This window comes from Leucopleurus acutus, assembly GCF_964270905.1.
Source record: "Leucopleurus acutus genome assembly, chromosome: 8".
Lineage (NCBI taxonomy): Eukaryota > Metazoa > Chordata > Mammalia > Artiodactyla > Delphinidae > Leucopleurus > Leucopleurus acutus.
Window position 1 is genome coordinate 103,512,832 of NC_139151.1, and position 25,593 is coordinate 103,538,424.

The 25,593-nt window shown below is 54.5% G+C and overlaps 2 protein-coding genes across 3 annotated transcripts; one reads left to right on the forward strand and one right to left on the reverse strand.

Moving 5' to 3' along the window:
* Nucleotides 1-5,838: 5,838 nt before the first annotated feature.
* ZDHHC24 (zDHHC palmitoyltransferase 24) lies at nt 5,839-11,789 on the reverse strand. The gene is made up of 3 exons (XM_082844620.1): nt 11,485-11,789; nt 10,035-10,312; nt 5,839-6,427 (listed from the first exon to the last, which is right to left on the reverse strand). Exons 1-3 carry the CDS (start codon nt 11,763-11,765, stop codon nt 6,132-6,134), a joined length of 855 nt encoding a protein of 284 aa, XP_082700746.1. The 5' UTR covers nt 11,766-11,789; the 3' UTR covers nt 5,839-6,131.
* Nucleotides 11,790-12,688: 899 nt separating this feature from the next.
* ACTN3 (actinin alpha 3) lies at nt 12,689-25,486 on the forward strand (the record flags this gene model as incomplete). 2 transcript variants are annotated; one of them, XM_082843887.1, is made up of 21 exons in its annotated part: nt 12,689-12,838; nt 16,403-16,517; nt 16,696-16,815; nt 17,118-17,204; nt 17,286-17,373; nt 17,849-17,927; nt 18,018-18,099; nt 18,845-18,930; nt 19,250-19,342; nt 19,784-20,014; nt 20,140-20,287; nt 21,302-21,452; nt 22,016-22,124; nt 22,221-22,361; nt 22,621-22,803; nt 23,470-23,604; nt 23,700-23,879; nt 24,304-24,450; nt 24,546-24,611; nt 25,087-25,245; nt 25,328-25,486. In XM_082843887.1, the coding sequence occupies 21 exons, from the start codon at nt 12,689-12,691 to the stop codon at nt 25,484-25,486; spliced, it is 2,709 nt and encodes a 902-aa protein (XP_082700013.1). The 2 variants fall into 2 exon arrangements, with proteins under 2 accessions (XP_082700013.1, XP_082700014.1); XM_082843888.1 differs by lacking the exon at nt 24,546-24,611 and having other exon boundaries at nt 12,746-12,838.
* Nucleotides 25,487-25,593: the final 107 nt, after the last annotated feature.

Below are 25,593 nucleotides of genomic sequence, written 5' to 3' on the forward strand. Positions count from 1 at the left end.
GGCCACAGTGTGAGATTCACTGGAAAGGCATGGACCATAGGTGTTGAGTCAGGTTGAAGACTGAATGAAGGTACATGTTTAGACCTTAAGCATCAGAGACCCACAGTCTGGGCCCTTGGTGCTTCCTGGAGCCCCCTGGCTAGTCTGCCTGGCCCGCCTCACAGCCTTCTTTTGAGTTAGCGCTACCAGGGCCGCCCTGAGCCATTTGTGAGCCAGGAACCCTACTGCCTGAGGAAGGACCTATATCTTCTGTCTGACCAGGTACAGGCTAGCATGTGGCAGACAGCTCAGGCTTGTGGGAAGTACCCAAATCCCTGTGTGTTTCAGTTTCCCCAAGCGTAAAATGAGGCAGTTTGACCAGATTCAGCTCTAACATCCTAGAGTTGGCAGCCCCTCTAGAGGAAACAAGGAGTCAACTCCAGAAAGTAAGTGCAGGAGTAAGTGCAGAGCTTTTGCTCTTGAGACCAAGGGCCCCAAGCTGATTGATTCTGCCGGGCAACAGCCTCTGTGCCGGAGACAGTGAGGGACAGCCCACAGTCACCCCCTGTCCTCCCCAGGGAATGCATTCTGGGGCCAGGTTAAGAGAAGCAAGGGGACTGGACCAGAGAAAGAGCCCCATCCCCCTCCTCTCTGCAGAGTCCAGCCACTCGCAAACAAACCAGTTGGATCAGGGTGGTCTAGACTTTCTAGATCAAGCTGACTGAGGCACAGTTGGAATAAGCAGGACGTTTCGTCTGGAAATGGAAAGACAGGTAGAGCGAGTGTCGCTGTCAGAGAGATTTCAGCTTAACCTGAAGAGTCTTCTGAGACAGCTTATCAGAGATGGAAGGGCCTGCCCTAGCAGGTATTGCGCCCCTTGTCACTGGAGCTGTGGCACTGGGGCTGGGCCAGATGACCTCACAATCCCTTTCACCCCAGTGAAGTGATGAACTGTGTGAACAAAGAAGTCTGATCTGGGTTCAACTCATAGTTATTCATGATGATGAAAGTGGAGAAACTATTCCTAAGCCCAACCTAACGTGAATTTATATGATATAATACAATGTACCTATTATTAAAAAATATGTGAATTGTACTGGTCTGGACAGTGTAAATAAAGCAATACAAAGCAAGAAACTGTGCATGATACCCCATGCCCTCACCAGTTAGAGCTCCAAGAAACTGTACATTAAGGATGAGGAGAGTGGTGCTGCCTTTTTTTTTTTTTTAAGTATCTAAAAACATGTACCTACTTGGTACTATGGAATTAGGCAGTTTATAACAAGAAAACAGCCTCTCAGGAATTTCCTGGTCTAGCAGTTAGGACTCGCGCTTTCACTGCAGCGGCCCGTGTTCAATCCCTGGTCAGGGAACTAAGATCCTGCAAGCCTCTCCCCATTCCCCAGTACTGCCTCCATGCTACAGTTCTCTTAGCTATTCTTTAAATATGTTTATGCTTAGACATTATTTCTTGGCTCCCTATCGTAATAGATGAGGCTTATAGCTCTCTTGTGGGAGCACCCTGCCCTCTCCTTTTCTCCCCAGTTTTTAGGTAAATTCATACTCACTGTTTGGATTACTGTGTGAAAGTTATCTACTTATTACAGAGCCAAGAATTGGGCTATAATTGAATTATCTTTTTTGTGTACTTATTTTTCATGGAGTTAATAATTGCCCTGTTTTTTTCATTTGCTTAGTTTTCTATATTATACCGATTGCTAATTCTTCCTCCTCCCAGTCCGACGGTTCCTCTTTTTTCTGTACACTTCTGTTCATCCCCCGCCTAAGTGAATGCTGTTGGCTCTCTAGAACTGCAGCGAGCACTTCTCCTGGGAGTTCTGTTTGCCATGTTCTGGGCTAGATTCCCTAATTCCTGGACCCCCATGTCTTTTTTCATAATTCTTCCATTTTTGGTCAGGGAACTAAGATCCCACATGCTTCATGGCATGGCCAAATAATAATAATTTGAAAAAAACACTTGGGCTTCCCTGGTGGCATAATGGTTAGGAATCTGCCTGCCGATGCAGGGGACACAGGTTCAAGCCCTGATCCGGGAAGATCCCACATGCTGCAGAGCAACTAAGCCCATGTGTCACAACTACTGAGCCTGCACTCTAGAACCCGCGAGCCACAACTACCGAAGCCCGCACACCTAGAGCCCGTGCTCCGCAACAAGAGAAGCCACCGCAATGAGAAGCCCGCACGCTGCAATGAAGAGTAGCCCCCACTCGCCGCAGCTAGAGAAAGCCCGTGGGCAGCAACAAAGACCCAACGCAGCCATAAATAAATAAATGAATAAATAAATAAGCAAACAAATAAATTATTTTTAAAAAAACTTAAAATGTAAGCAAGAGTATATGAGCAGGCAAACTTGAAAAAGAGTATATGAGCAGGCAAACTTGAAAAAGAACCAAACAGAACCTCTAGAAATGAAAAATAAAACATTTGACACATAAAACTCGATGAGTTGGTACAACCACTAAAAACAAACAAAAACCAAAAAAACTTCAATAGATTGGTTTAGCAGTTGATGAAAGACTTAACTGGAAGTCTTAACTGAAAGACTTAACTGGAAGACTTAACTGAAAGACTTAACTGAAAGACTTAACTGATGAAAGACTTAACTGGAAGATAGATTTGTGGAAATTATTCAGAATGCCAGAAACAGAGAAAATAGGAGCTATTAAGAGACAAGGAGGGGGACTTCCCTGGTGGTCCCGTGACTAAGACTCTGTGCTAGAACTGATGAAAGACATCAATTCATAGAATCAAGAAACCTAAGGAATCCCATTTAGATAAATACAAAGAAAACCACACTTGGACACATCACAGTAAAATGTAGAATACCAAAGACAAAAAAATCTTAAAAGCAGTTGGAGACAGAAAGTATCTTCAAAGGAACAGTAACAACAAAACAATGAGATAGATGACAGCTGACTTACACCAACAATAGACACCAGAAGACAGAATAAAATTTTCAGTATATTGACAGGAAATAACTATTCGCCTAGAATTCTATACCCAGCAAAAAAATAACTTAAAAGGGTAAAACACTAGCCAAGATAGGACAACAGCACAAAATAAAGGAGTAGAAATATATCCAAGAACGTTAATTACAATAGATAAAAATGACTAAATACTGGGACTTCCCTGGCTGGCAGTTCAATGGTTAAGACTGTGCTTCCACTGCAAGGGGCACAGGTTTGATCCCTGGTCAGGGAACTAAGATCCCACATGCTGTGTGGCGTGGCCAAAAAGAATGGACTGTACTTCAGTTATTAGAAGACAAAGATTTAAACAATCCGTCTACAGGCCATTCTTAAGAGGCAGAGAATGAAAGTAAAAGAATCAAAACTCAACATACTTGGAATAGAAGGGAACTTTCTCAGCCTAATAAAAGTCATCTATTAAATAAAAAAACACAGCAAACATATTTTATGGTGAAATATTGAAATCATTCCCTCTATTGTGAGAAACAAGTCAAGGGTAGCCACCCTTTCTTCCACCCAGACAGAGGCAAGAAAAATAAGAGATAGTTCCCTGGTGGTCTAGTGGTTAGGATTCTGGGCTTTCACTGCCACGGCCTGGGTTCAATCCCTAGTCGGGGAACTGAGATCCTGTAAGCCGCGTGGCACAGCCAAAAAAAAAAATTAAAAATAAGAGATATAAAAATTAAAAAGGAAGAACAAAACTATCTTTTCATAGATATGATTATAAATACAGAAAACCCAGAAGAATTTTCAAGGAAATAAATAAGTTTTACATTTGCTGGACATAAGAAAATTATTTTCATAAACTATGAATGATAGCATCACAATATCAAATACATAAGAATAAATCTAACCAAAAAAGGCATGATCTTTATGAGAAAACATACATAACTTTATTGAAAACATTACATGGAGAGATACACCATGTTCACGAACTGGAAAATTCAATTTCATGTGGATGTTGATTTTCCCCAAACTGGTCTATAGATTCAGTTGGGTTCCAGTCACAATTTCAAGGGGGGCGTTTATTGGTGGAACTTGACAAGCTGATTCTAAAATTTATATGGAAGAGCAGGGGCCAAGTAGATCTTAGGAGATCATACACAGGGGTGGATAAAATGATCAGTGGGACAAGAGAGGAAAAAAACTGTGGTATATTCAATGGATCACTATACAGCAAGGAAAAGGAGCGCTCTACAGCCACACACGTTAATTTGGATAAATCTTAGAAATATTGAAGGAAAAAGCAAATCAGAATAAACATGGCGTGGCTCCGTTTATATAAAATTCAAAAACATGCAAAACCAGTACAAACATAGCTAATAAAATCACAGGGCAAAGCAAGGGGATGATGAAGACAGCACAGTGTTTCCTCTACCAGGGAGGGGCACAGCAGGGACCTCAAAGGAAACAGTATCCATTTCTTAAATGGGGGTGGGGAGGGTGTTGTTTCTATTTTATAAATATTTCCTTATCTTTTCACTATAAAAAAAAAAACAAGAAAAGATATTCTGGAGGGTGAGGGGTAAAGCAGTAGAGGAAACAGAAGTCTTCCAATGCTTATGTACGGCACAAAGTGATAGGTACACCAAGTTCCTAACAGAGTTAAAAAATAGTAATAGAGCATGCTGTTTAGAAAAACAAAGAAGTCTTAGCAGCTCAAACCTTTGTGGGCATGGGCGGGGCCTGTCAGAAGGGTGGGCTTCTCTGCGGGTTCTTGGAAGGCAAGCCTGCCATGTCACTGAAGGACTACCCCCCTCTCCCAGCAGCACTTGTAGGTTTTCGCTTAACTCCATTTTTGGTCCAGTCCCTCACCCCCACCCTCCCCAGGGCCCCCCCGAGATGCAAAGCTTCTTCGAAAAGCCCCTGCCTCCACCCCAGCGGGGTAGCGAGGGGTCAGGTGGGTCCTGGGGGGCGGGGCAACCTAGCTGCTTCTCATAAAGACCTTGAATCAGTCCCGGCCCTTCTGTCAGCCCCAAACCTTGCCTTCCACGGTGAACCTCTCCAGGGCTCCTGGGGGTAATCGGGCTGCCTCTTAGCCCCTCCAAGAAGGGAACGCTTAATTTCAACTTCTAATTCTCTAAGAGAGTAAATGAGCCTCTATCCACTTTCCATCTTTCAGAATGTTGTCAGGCTCTTTGGTCTAGTGCTGTCTCCCTCCTATTTTCTTTGTCTTTGTAAATTTACATCATTTTTAATTTCTTTACTATCATTTTAGATTTTAAGAGGAAACAAACTCACATGTTTAAACCTGCCACATTTAACTGGAAATGTCTATTTACTATATTTATTTATTTATTTTATTTACTATATTTAAATAAAAGTGTTTAACAAGTAGCTCCTGAAGTGTCCAGAGAGGAGGAGCTTAACATTCTCAGCACCATCCAGCCAGCACAGATGCTTGAACAGCCCCACCTGATCTCTCTGCCTTGATTTTTTCGGCTGTTCAAGGGTGAAGGAGAAAGCACAAAGGTCTGGGTTCAAATCCGGACTCCTCCATTTACTACCATGTGATCTTATCACATCAACTCTCAGAGCTTTATCACCCACATAATTGCTGCCCAGTGCACCAGGTTAGCTGGAGAGAAGTTCACTGAAATTGTTGCTGTGAAATGTTCCTAACTATAAAGCACTGAACCTGGGGAAGAATTCTGGATTCTCATACCCTGGAACACTACATTCTGCCGTAAGCTGCTGGCCACCCCCCGCCCCAAGGCCGCAGGAGGCAGAGCCCTGGCTGCTCGCACCCTCAGGCATTCTGTGGTTCCCAGGCCTGCCAGTCAGAGGAACCAAAAACAGCAACCCTGGAAACAGTGAAGGTCCAGAAACCCACAGAGACGGAGGGAGTCCAAGAACCAAGTGGGCACTTTATTAACCTGGCAAAGGGGCAGCTGGGCAGGCCGAGCAGCCCCCTGCCAGACCCTTTGCTGTACTCAGGGGCCACTGATAGAGGCAGGGCCGCAGGGCCCAAGCCCTGGACACTAGGAGTCCAAGCTGGGCAAGGGCAAGGCTAAGGGCGGGGCTGGAGTTGCCGAAAGCAGGCATCAAGTACCAGCGTACCAGCCTGCCGCCCCTTCTGAGGCTGGGGGTGGGCCTGAAATGAGTTATCTGAGTCCCCTCTCCTGTTCCCCACTCCTTGTACAGCTCAGGCTCTTCCTGGAGTCAGGAAGCCATGAGTCCCACATCAGCTGTGGTCTGGAACGTGATGCCGTCCCCCGGCAACGGGGAGGCCAGGAAGGGCCAGAGCCAGACAAGGACCCAGCGGGGCCCCAGGGCCGCCTGCAGGTTGTGGGAGAGGCCCAGGTCGTAAGAGCGCTGGCCCCGAGCCCACTCCCACGTGGTCTGGCCCCTCAGCAGCAACATCCCATGGAAGAGCAGTCCAGCCCCGCACAACAGTGCACCCGCCACACACGTGTCGGTCACGAAGGCCAGCGCGAACTGCGCCAGAGACACTCTGCCTGCAAGGAGAGAGCAGAGAGGGTCAAGGAGAAGCAGCAGGCCCCAGCCGTCCCAGAGCCCAGCTCCTGCCCTCCTCCCGTCCCCTACTCCACCATGAAGCAGGGCGCATTCCTCCACTCAGCAAACACTGAGTTGTTGCTCCCTGGCCAACCCATGCCGGCTGATGGGAACACACTAGTGAAACGGGCAGACACAGCCCCCTGCCCTAGATGCGACTTTCACTCATGCATCACAAACTTGTGAGCACCTCCTATGAATACCAGGATGAATGGCAGGTAGCATGTCCGACCTCAGGGAGCTCACAGACAGACATTCAAGAGATCATGTCTCAGTTACTTAATTACAGCTATGATGTGTGTGACAATGCAAAAGTACAGCATCTTGCATCATCTTGACCCACAGAAGGCAGTAAGTATCAGGTGAACTAATGAACTACAAGATGCCATGAAATGTGATGTCAAGCGAGAGAAGGCAGACACAAAAGGTTATGTATCGTATGGTGCCGTTTATATGAAATGTCCCAAACAGACAAATCCATAGAGACAGAAGATTAGTGGTTGCCAGGGGCTGGGGGCACTGGGGGAAATAGGGAGTGACTGCTTAATGGGTTCTGGGGGCGATGAAAAGGGTCTGGAATTAGACGGTGGTGATGGCTGCACAACACTGCGAATATACTAAACGCAGCTGAACTGTGCACTTGAAAATGGTTAAAATTATGAGTTTCATGTTACGTGAATGTTTTTCCAATAAAAAAAGAGAGCCTACTGGTGGGGAGATGACATGGAAACTTATTAAGAGGCTCAGGGAAATAAACTTCATCTATTTTGACAGGGATATTTTGGGTGATGCCTGAAGGTTAAGGAGGTATTTGCTAAGTGAAGAGGGGAGAACACATTCTGTGTGAAGGTCCTGAGGCAGGATGGAGAGGTGCCTGCGAGACAAGTGAGTGGACAGTTCTGGAAGCTCAGCAGAGAAGCCCAGGCTGGATACGCAGATTTGTGAGCGGTTGGTACCCAGGCGGTTCCGAGACCCGGCAGAGTGTGGAGGGAGATGAGAAGGGCATCTCGACCTCAGCCCGGAAACCAGGTCCTTAGGGATCAGATCTAGGGAAACCAGGAAGGAAGGAGGAAACCCCAAAGTACAAGCCGTCGGGGATGTCAAGCATAGAGCCCTTTAAGGAGGCTGAAGGCCAGCAGTTTTATGAGGCTGAAAGGTCTCATAAGCAAGAAAAGAACACAGAAGGGTCCTCTGGGTTTTGTGGAGACAGAGGCCTGGGGACTGTGGCAGTCTCGGAGGACGGGTGGGGGCAGAAGCCAGTCTGGAGCAGGTGGAGGAATGGGTGGGAGGCAAGGAAAAGCAGCCTATAGCCCAGGCAAGTCCTTTGACTTGGCTGCTGATGGAAGAGCCCGAAGGCATGAGCTGGAAGAGGAGGACGTGGGGTGAAGAGAGGCTTTGTACCAGCTGGGAAAACCCAAAGGAAGCCAGTGGAGGGAGCCTGGACTGGCAGGAGGAGAAGCGACCCACGGTGTGAGGGCTCCCAGCAGGGAGGAGGGGTCGGGCACCAGGAGAAGGCGGGGCAGTGAGCTTCTGCCTCCAGGACGGGACAGCCAATTCTGGACGTGCCATCTGATGACTAATTTCCTCTGTGATGTATTTTCAGGAGAGGTTGGGGCTTGGAGGACAGGAAAGTGGGAAGATTTGAGCTGCAGCCATTAGGGGGAGGAAGCTTATGAGAAACCAGGGCAGCCAGGCACCGCTGAGGGCCTGTTGAGGTCAGCAGCCATGAACGTGACGTGACACCGACTGCCACATAGTACCAGGCATCTCTGGCAGCTCTCCGCAGCCAAGGGCAGACACAGAGAAGCCAGGAAGGCACAGCGGAAGGAAGACGGAGCAAAAAGTCTTGAGACGAGATGCTGCGGAAGGCTGGTGGAAATGAGGGCGCTACGCTGGACCTGGGGTGGTGAAGGGGGAAGGTGCTGATGGACAGAAAGGTGAGGGCCAGGAGCTCCAGAGGGGGGTCGCGGAGCACAGAATGAGAGATAGATAGGAGAGGCGGTGGGGGCAGAGAGAGGGGTGACATGGGGTGCTCTGGGAGGTGACACATTTTGGATTCTGACACGACTGGGGTGGGGATGTGGGAGTAGGGGAAGGGAGGAGGGGAGGAGAAGGTCAAGAAGCTGAGCGACTGGGGCCATTCACCCACGCTTTCAGATACCTATGCCTTCAGCAAGGCCCGGGGCTGAGAGGGAGATGAGGGGCCGGAGCCCAAGTCTTCGGTGACTGCGGGGAGCGAGTGGGAGATTGTGGATGACCGGGGGTTGGGAGCATGCAGACAGGAGCAGCTGGAGGGCTTGAGTCTCAGTGGAGGCAGGGGGGTCATGAGGAGGGCAGAGGAGGGCTGCTCAGGAAGCCAGTGTGGGCACAGGAAAACCCTGACAGCCCCACTGGGCCTCCCAAGACGCCCCCTGGGCTGCAGGGAGGGGGTCCTGGGGACAGAGCCGGGCTTGGATAGGATGAGACAGAGCCACTATTCAGAGTTGTCAGGGAGTTTAGTAATTGCAGGACAAGGTTACAGAGAGGACCGTGGACAGGTCAGGAGGAAGGAGTCAGGGAAAAGCAAGCCCGAAGCGTTTTGGGGGGCAGAGAACAAAGTATAAAAAACCAGTGGGGGGCTTCCCTGGTGGCGCAGTGGTTGAGAATCTGCCTGCTAATGCAGGGGACACGGGTTCGAGCCCTGGTCTGGGAGGATCCCACATGCCGTGGAGCAACTAGGCCCGTGAGCCACAACTACTGAGCCTGCGCATCTGGAGCCTGTGCTCCGCAACAAGAGAGGCCGCCATAGTGAGAGGCCCGCGCACCATGATGAAGAGTGGCCCCCGCTCGCTGCAACTAGAGAAAGCCCTCGCACAGAAACGAAGACCCAACACAGCAAAAATAAAATAAATAAATTAATAAACTCCTACCCCCAACATCTTCAAAAATATAATAATAATTATTATGTTTAAAAAAAAACAACAGTGGGGTTTCTACCTTGGGTGGTGTCAGAAGAAAGTGTCAACCAGAACACAGCCTCTCAATCAGTCTCCTGATTCAAAACATCCCCTCCCCACTTCCAAAGACTGGACCTTCCCCTGCCTGTAACTTTCACTGGCTCCCCACTGCCCAGTCAAGTAAGGACCAAGTCCTCACACTCCATTCAAGGCCCTCCACCATCCAGTCCTCACTTACTGCCCTAGCCTTAATTCTCACAATTCCCACCAAATGCCTTCACTACTCCGTGCCCAACCTCCAAGCCTTTGTTCACACTGCTCCCCTAGCTCCGAATGCCCCCCACTTAGAATGCTCTCTCACCGTCCTATCCCCCTCTAGGTGAAATCCCACTAGTCTTTCCTCCCCTGAGTCTCTCAGCCAGAACCCTGTACCTATGCTGAGGCCCTGTATTTTACCAGACTGCACACCCAAGTGAATACCAGGCTCCCTTCACCTCCTGTAATTGACGTGGGGACTAGGTCCCCAGGGCGCTGCCTGGAGAACCAGGCGGAAATCCCATCGCCTACCAGAATGGGCCTCTGCCTCTCTGTGGAGGCCTCCCCGGCCCCCCACCTGTGAGCAGCATGAGCCAGGGCAGCAGGAGGAGGGCGGCGGTGTGGAGGGGTGTGTGGGCTCGCAGCAGGGCCGACAGGGCAGGGCCCAGCAGCACAGAGACGTGCAGCAGGACGCCTGCGGCGTGAAGCAGCAGACACAGGAAGGGCCGGTAGTTGTGGAAGCCCACGCAGCGGCCCAGCAGGCGGCAGTGGTGGTCCCGGCGAAGGATGCAGATGCGGCAGGCAGAGCAATGCCCGCTGCGCGGTGGCACCTGGCTTTGGCACTGGTAGCAGTAACTGCAGGGAAGGAACCACAGGGTCAGTTCCCCCAGCAGCTCTGAATGCCCCATTTCATGCCCGGTCAGCCCCTGAGCCCATCCTGGGGAAGCAGGCACAGCCCCTGCCCTCTCTAAGCTTCAGGTTCTTCACAGGTAAATGCAGGCTAAACACCACTTCCCAGGCCCTTCCATTCCTGGCACAGCAGGTCTGAGGGCTCTTCCAGCTCTGAGAGCCCCAGTCCTGAGGCCTTTCTCTGGTCTCTAACATCCAGAAGCAAACTTCTCCTGTCCTCCACTGTTACCACCTCCGTCCAAGTCACCATGAGCTCCCCCCTGGATTATTGCAACAGCCTCTTGCCTGGCTTCCCTGACTCCACCTTTGTCCCAACTGGTGTAGTCTCACCCCAGCAGCCAGACTGATCCTTTTAAAATCTAAGTCAGGGGAACTCCCTGGAGGTCCAGTGCTTAGGACTCCGCGCTTTCACTGCCGAGGGCCCGGGTTCGATCCCTGGCACGGCCAAGAAAAAAATAAATCAAGTAAATAAAATCTAAGTCATGTCCCTCCTCTGCTCAAAACCCTCCAATGGCTCTCCGTTTCACTTCTAGTAAAAAGCAAAGTCTTCGAGGTCTTACAAGGTCTTTATGTCTCTGACTTCTCCCCCCTCACTCCACTTTGGCCACACTTGCTGTTCCTGGAACATGCTGGGCAAACAAATGCCTCAGAGTCTTTGCATCATCTGTTCCCTCTGCCTGGAACGTTCTTCCCCCAGATGACTGTGGCTAACTCTCCCCCCTCCAAGTCTTTGCTCAAATGCCACCTTCTCAATGAGGCCTACCTTGACCACCCTATTTCAAACTGCAATTTGAGTCTCCTTTATCCTGCTCTTTCTGTTTCCTTACCACCAACACCTTCTAACATTCTACATTATTTTCTGATTTATTACGCCTAAAGTTTATCATCTGCCCCCTCCCTGAAATCAGGAATATGTTTTATTGTACCTCCAGTGCCTGGAATAGTACCTTGCACGTAGTAGGTACTCAAATATTTGTAAGTGGATGAATGATACTCCTTCTGCCGTCTGGTTCAAGCGGATCTTACTGTAAACTGGTTCTAACATCTTCAGGTCCTGAGGCCCTCCCCCTGCCCAAAGCTCCCGCTTCTCCCCCCGCCAGATCCCGTGCCCCACTCACGCCCAGCCCTGGCCCAGACCACGGCCGGCCAGCATCACACCCCGGATGCTGGGGTCCGAGCGCAGGAAGAGCCCCACGTTGCCCAGTAGATTGAGCAGCTGAAAGGTTGCCAGCGCAAGCTGCAAGGTCCGGGCCAAGGGTCCCAGTGGGGGCGGCCCGGGACCCAGTACCAGCACGTAGGCCAGCTCCAGGCCCACGGCCGCGGCCCACAGCGCGGTGAGCACAAGAGGAAGCCGGACGGACGCCGCCTCCGCGCTCCCCACAGCCCTGCGCTGCCCCATGGCCTGGACCCACTAGCGGTCGGATCCCGGGTACCCCTCCGCTTCCGTATTGGGGCGGGGAGAGTGGCAAACGGATGTCTGCTACGACCAATAGGAGCTCTGAAGGGAGTGAGCGAGCGTTGAGGTTCACGGGGAGGGCCCGCAGATACGGAGATGTGATTGAACGGCCGAACGAGCCAAAGAGATGCTTGGAATCTCGTTGGCGCTAGAGCCGGTAGGGCAGCGCGGTTACAGCCCACCCGCGCAGGCCCCGCCCCTCCCGCAGAAGCTCCTCACGCTGGTCCCGCTGGCCCGCACTCCGGGAGGATTGAGTTGCAGTTTGGGTGCTGTTGGTGTTTCGCGGCTCAGCACATTCCCCCTCTCCCTCTAGTCGCCCCGATATTAATAGCCCTGTTTCGGCCCATCCAGCTGGCTTGGAGCCCCTCCCCATGCTCTAGTGTCTCCCTTCATCACCCCAGAAAACGTTCAAAACAGCTCGGCGCCTCGGTGTTTCTGACTGTGAAATGGGAATAGTGCTCCCTGTTTCCCACCAGCGCGACGCAGGAAAAGGGTCATGAGGCCCAAAAGGTAGCTTCTAGAGCAGTCTGCAGCCACTATTATCGTCATCTTCGTTGTACATGTGAGGAAACAGAGAGGCCCCGTGGCTTTCGCAAGAGTCACACAGCGCCCAAGCTGCGGAGCCGGAACGCGAACCCCGGATCTCCGTCACGGGGTACATCCCAGTGCCCCCAAATTCTGCAGTCTCCTAGCCTCAGGACAACCTGCTGCCTGGTCCCGACCCGAGTGGCCTCGCCCCCATCCGGCCCCTCCCTTCTCTCCCATATTTAGCAGGAATCCGATCCGGGGCTGGGCCGGGTGCTACTTAACGCGGCCCCCGTGTTCTGGAGCGCGCCGAACGGAGCGGAGCCAGGAGCCCGAGCGAGATGATGATGGTTATGCAGCCCGAGGGTCTGGGGACCGGGGAGGGGCCCTTCGCGGGCGGCGGCGGCAGGGGCGGCGAGTACATGGAACAGGAGGAGGACTGGGACCGCGACCTGCTGCTGGACCCGGCCTGGGAGAAGCAGCAGCGGAAAGTGAGTGCTAGCCCATTTCCTGATGGCAAAACTGAGGCCTAAGAAGCCAGACGGTTTGTCCTTGGCATCTCAGCAGATCAGGGGCAGAGCCTGTCTTAACCCTCAGTGCCACTTCCTCGCCCAGGCTCTGACCATCAGTCCTCTGCTGTCCCCCAGGGCCCGAAGAGAGGGCTGGAGACCCTCACGAGGGGTTTAGGAGGACAAGAAGAGTTTCAGGGGTCCCCACCCCACAGGGTTCATTCCCCTGGGCCCACTGCTCCACTTCTGCTAAGGAATATGGTTTGGGCAAAGCCCGGGAGATCCAAGTTCAGGGTGTGGGTGGGGTTGGGAAGAATGATCTTTGTCTCCACAACCCCACTCTCTAGTGAAATATTCCCAGACCCCACCTGCGGACTTGCAGCCAGGCAGCTAGAGGACTTGGGAGTGTGGGGAAGGGGTAACCGTCGCAGACCCCTTCCCCACCCTCTCTATGTTCTCTCCAGCGTGGTGTCCGTGGTCACTCTATCCCAACTGTTAAATGAGGAAACTGGGGCTGAGATAGGAGCCAAATCATATGCTGTCAGAAAACAGGGCGCCCCGCGACCTGAGGGGTTTTGCCCGTTGCTTGCCCCACCCCCATTCTTTCCCAAGATACCCCTCCTTACCCCAGGGGCCCTGAATCTGCTGAAAAGGCCACAAGGTCGGGGAGGAGGGGAGCCCTGGGTTCCCTTTCAGGTAGGTAACCTGACTCTCTGGCCAGATAGACACTTCGTGCTGAGGCAGCACCTTGGAGAGCTGAGAGGGGCACATGGGCAGCTGCTGCCCAGGCCCAGCCTTGTAAGGCACTCGGGCCTCCCCTCCCCGATCTATTTTCACTCGCAGACTTTCCCAAGTGGAGGGGGCAGGACACCTGGGGACCCAAAAGAGAAAATGATCCAGGCTGGAGTGAGGAAACTTTGGGGAGTGTGGCAGGACAGCGGTAGGAGTGTACCACGAGGTCATTAGACCCTGCTCAGCACTTGCCAACAGTGTATGAGTCCAGGAAAGGGCAGGGGAACAGGGGTGTTTGGTGGAATTTTCAGGATCTGCGAATCCCAGAATTTAGAATCAGAGCATTTCCGCTGGGTTAGTTGATAGGAGATGACCCCAGGGGCTGGGAGGCTCAGCTGACTCGGCTAGGGTGCCCGGGGTGACACGCCTCCCCCCAGGCTCCTCCTGCACCTGTCTCCAAGCAGGGCTGTGGTCCTTGGGTCCAGCAATCTCCCAGTGATGTCATCCCTGCCCCTGGCTCCAGCTGCCATCTGCTCTGCAACAACTCCTATCCCCCCCACCCACCCACCCAGGCCTCTCCCAGATCCAGGTCCACATGCCCCTCATAAGATACAGGCTAGTCTGTAACTTGCTTTCATCACTTGAAATATCAGGAGCATCCTTCCAACCCAACTTACAGCCACCCACCTCACTGACTCATTCAACGATTGCACAGAGTAGACGCTCTGTAAATTCATCAGCACCCCCTGGAGCTGGACATTCCGGTTGTTTCTCATCTAACATTGTTTATTACAATGTAATGAACATCTCTGTGCTCAGCTTTAGTCCCGCCCCCATGCCTACTTCTCCTCCATGTCTTGAAGCCCTCCTGCCTCCCCCACCTGATAACCGAGTCCTCTTCATTCAACCTCATTGCAAAATTCATTCATTGTTTCTTAGGGAGGTCCTAGTATGTGCCAGCCACTGTTTTAGGTGCCAGCAAATTCAGCAGGGGACAAAATTAAAGACACCGCCTCAGGGAGCTTATATTCTTATAATATATATATTATATATATTTGTTATATATATATTTATATTTATTTATATATATATATTTATATATATTTATATAAATATATATATATATTTATATATATTTGTTACATTCTAACAAATGTTTTCATCTCATCCACTTGATCCTGCCCTGTCCCACTCACTGACACCTTTCCTCCCTCACCCTGGTCTCAGTCGGCACCTCCTCACTTCTCCCTTCTGCTCTGTGAAGCCATTTGTCTCCCCTCTGCAACCAGAATGAGCTTTCTAAAACACAGTGCTGCCCCTCCCTGTCCTGTGCCTGAAAGCTTCCCTTGTTGCCCTCAGGATCAAGTTCAGACTCCCTGGCTTAGCACTCAAGATCGTGCATGACCTGGCCTCTGCCGCCCCTCCGGCCTGCCTCTCACCACGTATACCCCAACACCCCCAGAGCAGTGCCCAGATAGCTGTAGCTCCGCAAACCTAGTAACTGTTTCTCATCGCCAAGCACTTGCCCGTGTGGCTGCCCCTGCCTGGAATGCCTTTGCCTGCCCTTCCCTGCCTGAGTAACTCCCGCTCTTCCATCGCAGTTCTGATAAATTATTAACCTTCCCCAAGAGGTCCCCCACTTGATATGAAGAACTCCTCCCCTAGTCTCCCCAATACTAGTCTCTCCCAGCACTTCTCAGACCAACAGGACTCTTTGACTGACTGTGAGTTCCTTTAGGGCAAGGAGCAAATCTCATTAAAAGTCATGTTTGTCAAATGAAAAATGCCCCTTCCTCCACCACGGAGGCCTCACCCAGTCCTGCCTTTCCTCCTGCCCCATCTCGACCCAGCACCCACTTACACAGCGGAGGGAAAGAATTCCAAATGATTTCCAGGGCCACCTCCCTGGAGTATCTGCTTTGCGGTGGCGGCGGGATGCTCTCAATTCCAGAATCCTGCAAGGTCAGGGGAAGAAGGACCTGAGACATCACTGAGTCTGAACCCTTAATTGTGCAAATGGAGAGACTGAGCCCAAGAGAGGTCAAGGGGCACATCCCAGGTCACAGAGAATGAGTAGCTCAGCTGGGATTGGAGCCCAAGTATGGATTCCACCAAGGACTGCTGATGGCAGAATCCAGGGCCTCGAGGCTTGGTAGGTTGGTAGAAACTTGTGCACTAGGTCACTGCCATCCCCCAAAGACACGCAGCCATATACCACCCCTCCCATCTCAGACAGAGGCTGAGGCGGAAGCACGCTCTGGCCGGCGAGGGAGGGCAGTCTCCTCCAGGAACTAGGTCAGGCTGGGCCTGAGTGTCCAGCTGATCCTCTACAGCCTGCAGAAAGCTCTTGCAGCCTCAGGGTCTGCTTGAAGGCCAGTTCACAGCAGCCTTAAGGGATCGGTGAGCCTGAGATAATAAAAACACGGGTGCACAGTCCCTCAGAGCCATCTGTGCTTCAACACAGAATTTTTCAGATTTGAGGCAGTATCACCTGCACTGACTCTTGTGCCTCAGAGAGCCCCACACTTTGGAGTGTCTGCTTTACAGGTTTCTAATTCCCCCTTCAGTGCTTGTTGTGCCGGCAGTGAGGCACCCCAAGTCCAAACTGGGACCTGAATGGGCCCCAGACCCCATTTCTCCTTTTCCAGGAGAATTAAATCTCAGAGAGGGAAAGGGGCTGGCCCCAGATGCACAGCAAGTCAGTGGCTGAGCCGGTACTTGAATCCAGGGCCTTGGGCTCTGAGATCTGCCCTGACAGAGGAGCCAGGGCGCTGTCCTCAGCACTAGGGTCTGAGCACTGTCCTCTGCCCCCAGACCTTCACTGCCTGGTGCAACTCGCACCTGCGCAAGGCTGGCACCCAGATCGAGAACATCGAGGAGGATTTCCGCAATGGCCTCAAACTCATGTTGCTCCTGGAGGTCATTTCAGGTGAGGGGTGCAAATCAGTGCACAGGGACCCCAGGACACAGGGGAAAACCCAGAGAGCTGGAGGAGTAGTGGCATCAGAGTGCTGGAGGGGGATTGCTGAGGGAGGGGGAGGTTTGAGGACCATGTCTTCAGCTTCCTCTCATGACCTTTGACCCTTGACCTCTCCCCTCACACCCAGGAGAGAGGCTGCCCAGGCCAGACAAAGGCAAGATGCGCTTCCACAAGATCGCCAATGTCAACAAGGCCCTGGACTTCATTGCCAGTAAGGGGGTGAAGCTGGTGTCCATCGGTGCCGAAGGTGAGGCGGTGGCAGGAGGAGGCCTGGGCAGGGGCCGGGGGTGCGGTCCCTCATCTCAACAATGGGGATAACCGTCCGTGCCTCGCAGGAGGGACTGTCCGGAGCGAAAGTACCCAAAGTGCCAGCGCAGGACCTGGCGCCCAGTAGGTGTTCAATGAATCATTTTGAAGGAAAATGATTGAGCACCTACCTACTAGGTGCCGGCCCTGGGATGGGGACAAGGGCCAGAGGGCGGAGCAGGGGGAGGGCAGCCAAGGCCTCAAGTGCCAGGTGGAGTGTGTCTCCACCCCCCCACCCTGCAGAGATTGTCGACGGGAACCTGAAGATGACCCTGGGCATGATCTGGACCATCATCCTTCGCTTCGCCATCCAGGACATCTCCGTGGAAGGTGAGAGGCAAGGAGGCAGGTAGGGTGAGAGGGCTGGCCCAAAGCCCTCCCCAACCAACACTCACCCCCGTCCCCGCCCAGAAACCTCGGCCAAGGAGGGCTTGCTCCTGTGGTGTCAGCGGAAGACAGCGCCATACCGCAACGTCAATGTGCAGAACTTCCACACCAGGTCCGTCTGCCCATCAGCGTGTGGGGCCTCAGCCGGGCTCTGGGCCCTGGCATAAGCCACAGGGCAGGAGGGGTCACAGCCAACTTCCTGCAACAGTGTCTGATAATAGGAGGACTCAGTCAATGTTGAATCGAATCCAGGAGGGCAAGGGGAAATTCCTGGAGGAGGGAGCACAGGAGACATCGCGGGAAGGGTGTTCCAGCCAGAGGGAACCTTGTGAGCAAAGACCTGGAGACCAAAAACATCTAGAAATTGGTGTAGCTTAAGCACAAGGATGTGAAGGAACCGTGATGAGCTTGGAGGAAACGGTCCCAGGTTGGCAATCAAGGGCCTTAAATGCCAAGCCAAGGAGTTTGGACTTTACTCCATTTTACAGATGAGGCCGTTCTGATAGGGGTGCTCCTGGGACGAGGGTAGGACAGGGCTGCAGCTTGAACCCAGGCCTGACGCCCACACCCCCCTTCTGTCTGTGCAGCTGGAAGGATGGCCTGGCCCTCTGTGCTCTCATCCACCGGCACCGCCCCGACCTCATTGACTACGCCAAACTGCGCAAGGTAGGCCTCCGCCACCCGCAGCCCCGACTCCCCAGTCTCTGCCCTCAGCTGACCTTTCACCTCTCCCCCCCCACCCCACACACCATCTAGGATGACCCCATCGGCAACCTGAACACTGCCTTCGAGGTGGCAGAGAAGTACCTGGACATCCCCAAGATGTTGGATGCAGAAGGTGAGAGTAAGCCTCGCCTGGGCGAGGACTCCCCTTACGCACCAGTCGGCATGGTCCTACCTCCACACCTTTGTCCCTGCTCCTCCCTCCTCCTGCAATGCTCTGCCCCTCACCCTGCTCCCTGGGCAGAATCCTCCCTGCCAACAGGCCCCCTTCTCCAGGAGCCCGTGGCCGGTCCCCATCCCTCTCCACCCAGTGGAACCAGGCTCTGCCGCCTCTGCCTTAAGTAATGGCTCCATCTTCTACCCCATATCCCAGTAACCTGGGTCACCTGGCGGCATGATGGTCACCCATCCTGGGAGCTGCTCTCCGGTGGGTCCTGCCTCTTGTCCCTGGGCCCGTAAAGGCGTTAGTCAGTTGAACCAGCAAACATTTTCTTTGCACCTACTGTGCCTGGTACCCTGGATGTGAACTTAGGAGAAAGACAGACAGGCAGACAGACCAAGGTATGGGATGGTTAGAGACACCAGGCAGTGCGGACTGGCGCCTCATCAGGGCTACAGTGTCTGCTCACTCACCCACACCCTCATGCTCTCCTCACCCCATAGCGGGGGAGGTTGCTAGGCCCTGGGGTGATCCGAGAGGACTCCAGGGAAGAGCTGGGTTTGGAGCACCAGGCAGCTGGTGGCCATGACTAGATGTCTGTGCACCCTACCGTCCCGAGGGAACTCTCTGCCTGGGTGGGGACAGGAGCCCACTCCCCACCCCGGCTTCGGCCAGTCGACACCTCGCTGCCATCCCGCAGACATCGTGAACACCCCAAAGCCCGATGAGAAGGCCGTCATGACCTACGTTTCCTGCTTCTACCACGCCTTCGCGGGGGCGGAGCAGGTAGGGGCTCAGCCGCTGCTGCCTGGGCTGGGCGTGTGGGCCCAGGGGCCCAAGCTGGGCGGCATCTCCACGTTAGGAGGTGCCAGGCCCCATGTGGGTGGGAGTGCCACTGTCCCAGCCGCACATACTCGATCCTTGGGGGAGCTCCGGCGCAGAGGCCTCTGGCCTGGGAGCCCATCCTTACCCTACAAGATGTGCCCCCTCATCCTCTCCTCTGTTGCATGGGCCCAGGTTTGAAGGGTTTACAGAGGGAGGCTGGGTCGGGGGTGTCTGTGGCAGCTTGCTCTAACGCCAGCCCTTCCGCCCACTCCCACCACAGGCAGAGACAGCTGCCAACAGGATCTGCAAGGTGCTGGCCGTGAACCAGGAGAACGAGAAGCTGATGGAGGAGTACGAGAAGCTGGCCAGTGAGGTGAGGCTGGGGCTGAGAGGACCTCCCCCTCTCCCCTACCTGTGCTCTCCCAACCCAGCTGAGCCCTGGACTGGACCTGCAGAGCCTACCTCTCCTCAGGGTAGCCGTGGCCTCTCCCAGCCTCCTCCTGCCATCTCTACCCACCCCCGGCCCCCTTCCGCCCACCCAGGCTCCTGTCATCCACTCATCATCCATCCAGTTACTCGTTCATTTCTCCATTCATTCATCTTTAGGCAGTCTCCTGGCCCTTTGTGCTTTGCCGACCTACACTGGTCCCTGGACTCAGAAGTTAACCGTCCTGCTCCTGCCCTGACGAGCGGGGACCCCCACTCTGCTTGAGGCCCGGCCTTCAGGCCACAGCTTGGGTGTGGGTGGAGCGGGGTGGGCGAGGTGAGCAGGCCCACTCAGCGCTCTCTGCTCTGCCCCTGCCTGGCCCCGCAGCTGCTGGAATGGATCCGCCGCACCGTGCCGTGGCTGGAGAACCGCACGGGCGAGCCCAGCAAGAACACCATGCAGCGCAAGCTGGAGGACTTCCGGGACTACCGGCGCCTGCACAAGCCGCCCCGCGTGCAGGAGAAGTGCCAGCTGGAGATCAACTTCAACACATTGCAAACCAAGCTGCGGCTGAGCCACCGGCCCGCCTTCATGCCATCTGAGGGCAAGCTGGTCTCGGTGAGCCAGGCCAGGGGAGGTGGTGACCCCGGCCCTGCCCACATCCTCCGGGTGACCTTGGACTCTCTGTCCCCGTCTGTATAACGGGTGAACTGTGATGGCGGGCACCTCTGCCTGCCCCATAGGACATAGCCAACGCATGGCGGGGGCTGGAGCAAGCGGAGAAGGGCTATGAGGACTGGCTGCTCTCGGAGATCCGGCGCCTGGAGCGGCTGCAGCACCTGGCAGAGAAGTTCCAGCAGAAGGCCTCCCTGCACGAAGCCTGGACCCGGGGTAGGTACCTCTGGGGCCTGATTCTGTCCTGGTGTTCTGCAAGGAAGCTGGAGATCTGTTTTCTAGTCCCACCCTGACTTGCTGTGCAGTCAAGTCACTGCCCCTTTTGGGGCCACAGTTTCTTTATCTGTAAACTCAGGCCCCTAACTTTCTCCTGGCTCTGGTCTTCTGTAGGTCTGCTCTGATTAATTTGTCATTTAGCACTTTATTTGTGTATGTGGCAAGTGTCCAAAGGTGAGTCCCCCCACTAACATCACTTACATTATACCCAAAGTATACTGATGCCAAAATATTGCATGAATCAAATATATCACTGGGTGCAAACATTCGCTCTGTATTCTATCAAGGATTTTAATCCTATAACTGAATGAGTCCTGCTGAAAAAAATAATGAACGCTAATAATGGATTATGGACATATTGGATAGCAGTGGTTTGACAGAATAATTCCTTAAATATATGGCCATTTATGTGATCCTGACAGGTCTTTGAACTTCTAAACCTCAGTTACCTTCTCTGCAAAATGCAGAGGCACTCAATAAATGGTTGCTGCTGCAATTACTGTGACTGTGGTCTTATCTGCATAATTATGGTAACTGTCATTCTCAAAGCACTTTTACATTCATTATTCATTCATCTAACAAATATTCATAGAGGGTCTACCAAGTGCCGGTCACTGGGTAAGCAAAGGAAAATGGATCAAGGGCTCACTGGGTTCACAGAGTCATTGGAAAGCACTTTGCGATCGAATAATACCAAAAGTGTACCAAGGGCCACCCCAAATCGTGCAGGGTCAAGGGACCCTGACATCACTCACAGGCCATGCCCTGGAACAGGAGCTTCACTTAACTTTATCATACTAGTGTCTCAGAGCAAACCCCGAGGGTAGGCTGGGCAGGTGTGATCACCTACATTTCACAGATGAGGACCCTCCATGGTCACACAGCCCGGCTTGGACCCCCTGCTCCTGTCGCAGCTGCTGCTTGGTGACCTGAGCCGGGCCTCTCTCCGAGCAGGGAAGGAGGAGATGCTGAGCCAGCGGGACTATGAGTCGGCTTCGCTGCAGGAGGTGCGGGCGCTGCTGCGGCGCCACGAGGCCTTTGAGAGCGACCTGGCGGCGCACCAGGACCGCGTGGAGCACGTCGCTGCGCTGGCCCAGGAGCTCAAGTAGGCGCGGATTGCTGCGGGGCAGCCGGGGGTGACCACGCCCCTACCTGGCCCCACCCCGTCTCCCCGCTCCCACAGCCCTCCAGACCTTTTGCTTTCCCTGGTTTGGTAACCCTGCCTTGGCACCCATGTCCTTCCCCGTCACCACTTACTCTGCCCTCCTCCTGTAACCCTCTCCCCATCTCCGGAGCGCGCTCTGCTACCCACGTTCTTCCCACACTGGCGCTCGACCTGCCCCCAAACCTGGCGGCTCCCTTCAGCTTCAGGCAGGCCCAATCCTCACCAGCAGCCTGGGCCTTGTGCCACCTCTTGGAAACCGGCCCCCGAAACTCCAGGCCCTGCCCCTCCACCCAAGCTCCTCCAGGGACTGGAGCTGAGGACTCCCTTCTCCCGGGAATGCGCTGGGAAGCCCCTGCGCTAGGAAAGCCCCGCTTCGCCCCCACCTCCCCTGGCTCCCTTATGCCTTCACCACCACTATGCCCAGGTTCCAGCCCCTGGAGGGCAGTCAGGAAGAAATCTGGGCTGGAGTCTGGCCCCAAAGTTGCCCCCCTTCCCGCCCCCAGTGAGCTAGACTACCACGAGGCAGCCTCAGTGAACAGCCGCTGCCAGGCCATCTGCGACCAGTGGGACAACCTGGGCACATTGACCCAGAAGAGGCGGGATGCGCTAGAGGTGAGGCTGGGGGCCAGGGAGGTGGAGGCTGGACACTGGAGGAGGTGAGAGGGCCTGCTGGGCAGGCTGCTGACTGGCCATCCCTGTGGTCCCTAGCGGATGGAGAAGCTCCTAGAGACCATCGACCAGCTGCAGCTGGAGTTTGCCAGGCGGGTAGCGCCCTTCAACAACTGGCTGGATGGTGCTGTGGAGGACCTGCAGGACGTGTGGCTGGTGCACTCGGTGGAGGAGACCCAGGTGGGCACAGGGGTTCCAGGTGTGGGGCAGTTGGAGGGGATGACAGGGAAGCGGCCTGTTTCTGTCAGCCACCCCTTTGGGCTTCTGGGAAATGGGGTGCCAGAGAAAAACACCAGTTCCCGAGTGCTGGGAGACGGAAGGCCTGGGTTCTCCTGCCAGTGCTGCCCTGGCCCCACTGGATGGCCCGGAGCACGCTGCTGCCCTTTGTTGCTGCAGTAAGTGGGGGCGCTGGTTGATGCTTCCTGCCTGCCCTCCCCAGAGCCTGGTGACAGCACACGAGCAGTTCAAGGCGACATTGCCCGAGGCCGACCGAGAGAGGGGAGCCATCCTGGGCATTCAGGGTGAGATCCAGAAGATCTGCCAAACATATGGGCTGCGGCCCAGCTCCGCCAACCCCTACATCGCCCTCAGCCCGCAGGACATCAACACCAAGTGGGACACGGTCAGTGCCGCCTGTGGCCTTTCCCTGCCTCCCCCGACTCAGATGCATTCTAACCACCCTGATCTGTAAAATGGCCGTAACAGCAGCATTTTCCTGTGAGGTGTGATTTTTTCTTTCTTTTTTTTTTGGCTGTGTTGGGTCTTCGTTGCTGCACGCGGGCTTTCTCTAGTTGCAGCGAGCGGGGGCTACTCTTCGTTGTGGTGCACAGGCTTCTCATTGAGGCGGCTTCTCTTGTTGCGGAGCATGGGCTCTAGGCACGCGGGCTTCAGTAGTTGTGGCGCGCAGCCTCAGTAGCTGTGGTGCACATGGGCTTAGTTGCTCCGCGGCATGTGTGATCTTCCCGGACCAGGGCTCGAACCCGTGTCCCTTGCATCGGCAGGCGGATTCTTAACCACTACGCCACCAGGGAAGCCCCTGGCAGGCCTGATTGAAGCAGACTTAGATCTGGTGTGTGGACATCCTTTATAAAACAATCTAAGTTCATTAAGAATGATGTCATGGGCCCCATTTTGCAGATGAGGAAACGAGCCTAGAGAGGCTGAGTGCTCAGAGCTTGGCCCCCACAGAGCCCTGAGGCCTTGGCTCAGAGCGGCGGGAGCAGTGTGAGGGGCTGGAGCCCATCTCCCACTCCCAGAGCTGCCCCAGCACAACCAGCCTCCCTCCCAGGTCCGAAAGCTGGTACCCAGCCGTGACCAGACGCTGCAGGAGGAGCTGACAAGGCAACAGGTGAACGAGAGGCTCCGGCGGCAGTTTGCAGCCCAGGCCAATGCTGTCGGGCCCTGGATCCAGGGGAAGGTGGAGGTAAGGCTGGGATCATGGAGCCAGCCCGGGAGAGTAGGGCCAAGGCTGGGCCACTGGGAGCTGGGAGCCCTCATTCTGCCCGGCTCTCCCTGCAGGAAGTGGGGCGCCTGGCAGCGGGAATGGCCGGCTCTCTGGAGGAGCAGATGGCGGGGCTGCGGCAGCAGGAGCAGAACATCATCAACTACAAGAGCAACATCGACCAGCTGGAGGGTGACCACCAGCTGCTGCAGGAGAACCTGGTGTTCGACAATAAGCACACCGTCTACAGCATGGAGGTGGGATCACACCCGCTCAGGACAGAGGAGAGGCGGCACTGGCTGGGGAAGCCTGGGGTGGCCACAGCTGGACACAGCACATCTGCCCCAGGGGTTCCCCAGTTCAGCGTGGCCAGGTCCCCCAAAGTACTTGTGGGGATACTGAGACCCAGCGAGTGAAAGTGACCTGGCCAGTCACAGAGCAGTCTAAACCCAGGCCTGGATTGGCCATGGCTGGTTGATCAATACATAATACATAATAAATCATCAAACTTTAAGGCAGGAAGGGCCACTGGACGTCACTCTGTGGAACCTCCAGAAGGGGACAGACGCCCAGCAAGGGGGAGGACTTGCCCAGGGTCAATACAGTGAATTGGGGGTGGAGCCAGACCTAGTGGCCAGGCACTGGCCACCCACTGACCCAGCCTGTTTTCTGCTTTCCCAGCACATCCGTGTGGGCTGGGAGCAGCTGCTCACCTCCATTGCCCGCACCATCAACGAGGTGGAGAACCAGATACTGACCCGAGATGCCAAGGGCCTGAGCCAGGAGCAGCTCAACGAGTTCCGGGCATCCTTCAACCACTTTGACCGGGTCAGCAGGGGCTTAGCCCTGTGCGGTGGTGGACTTAGGGGCAGCGGCGGGGCGGGTGTTGGGGACTGAGCCTGACATCTGCTCCCTCACTACAGAAGCGGAATGGCATGATGGAGCCCGACGACTTCCGGGCCTGCCTCATCTCCATGGGCTATGACCTGGTGAGTGTCCCCCAGCCGCGTCCCAGCCGTCCCACCTGTGCCTGTGTCCCTCCCACCTCACACACGACCTCATTTCCTCCTCACCCACCCGCTGGGGCTGGGGAGAATTACCCCATTTCACACAGGGGCTACCAAAGGCTCAGAGAGGTAAATTAACTTGCCCAAAGACACTAGATTTGTACCTTGTTCTGTGTGACTCCAAAGCCTGAGCTTGCAACGTTTCTACATCACAGAAACAGCACTACAGAGGCCCAGGAAAAGGTCAGGACCGACGGGCAGCAGGAAGCACTGCCGCGGGCAGGAAGCAGAGCACAGCCTAGCAGAAAGGATTTCCCAGACCTAGAGCTAAGGCTGCAGCAGATGGTCTACGGAGAAAGGGGGCACCTTGTCACTGGAGCTGTCAGGCCAGGGGGACACTGGGAGCCCTCCTGGCTTAAGCACCCCCGGGCACGGTGCCCGGCCTCTAACCCTGCAGGGGGAAGTGGAGTTTGCTCGAATCATGACCATGGTGGACCCCAACGCAGCTGGGGTCGTGACCTTCCAGGCCTTCATCGACTTCATGACCCGAGAGACAGCCGAGACCGACACGGCTGAGCAGGTTGTGGCCTCGTTCAAGATCCTGGCGGGAGACAAGGTGAGTCCCTGGTGGTGCAGGGAGCTGGCGGGCGGGGGCAGGGAACAGGACCTGTGGGCCCTCAATCCCTCTTCTTCCCCAGAACTACATCACACCTGAGGAGCTGCGGCAGGAACTCCCAGCTGAGCAGGCCGAGTACTGCATCCGCCGCATGGCGCCCTACAAGGGGGCCGGGGCTCCAGCTGGAGCCCTGGACTATGTGGCCTTCTCCAGTGCCCTCTACGGGGAGAGTGACCTCTGACCTCGACCCCTGAGGTTCTCTACGCAAGTCCGGAGAGAGGGTGCTTCCTCTGGCTGATCCCATCCACCCCTCGGAGCAAGGGCCCTAGAGAATGACCGGCCAGGTGT

Coding starts and splice junctions, on each gene's coding strand:
- ZDHHC24 (XM_082844620.1), bottom strand. CDS start 11,765: ATGGGGCAGCGCAGGGCTGTGGGGAGCGCGGAGGCGGCGTCCGTCCGG. Junction 10,313..11,484: donor GGTCTGGGCCAGGGCTGGGC/GTGAGTGGGGCA, acceptor CCTTCCCTGCAG/TTACTGCTACCAGTGCCAAA. Junction 6,428..10,034: donor CTGGCTCATGCTGCTCACAG/GTGGGGGGCCGG, acceptor CTCTCCTTGCAG/GCAGAGTGTCTCTGGCGCAG.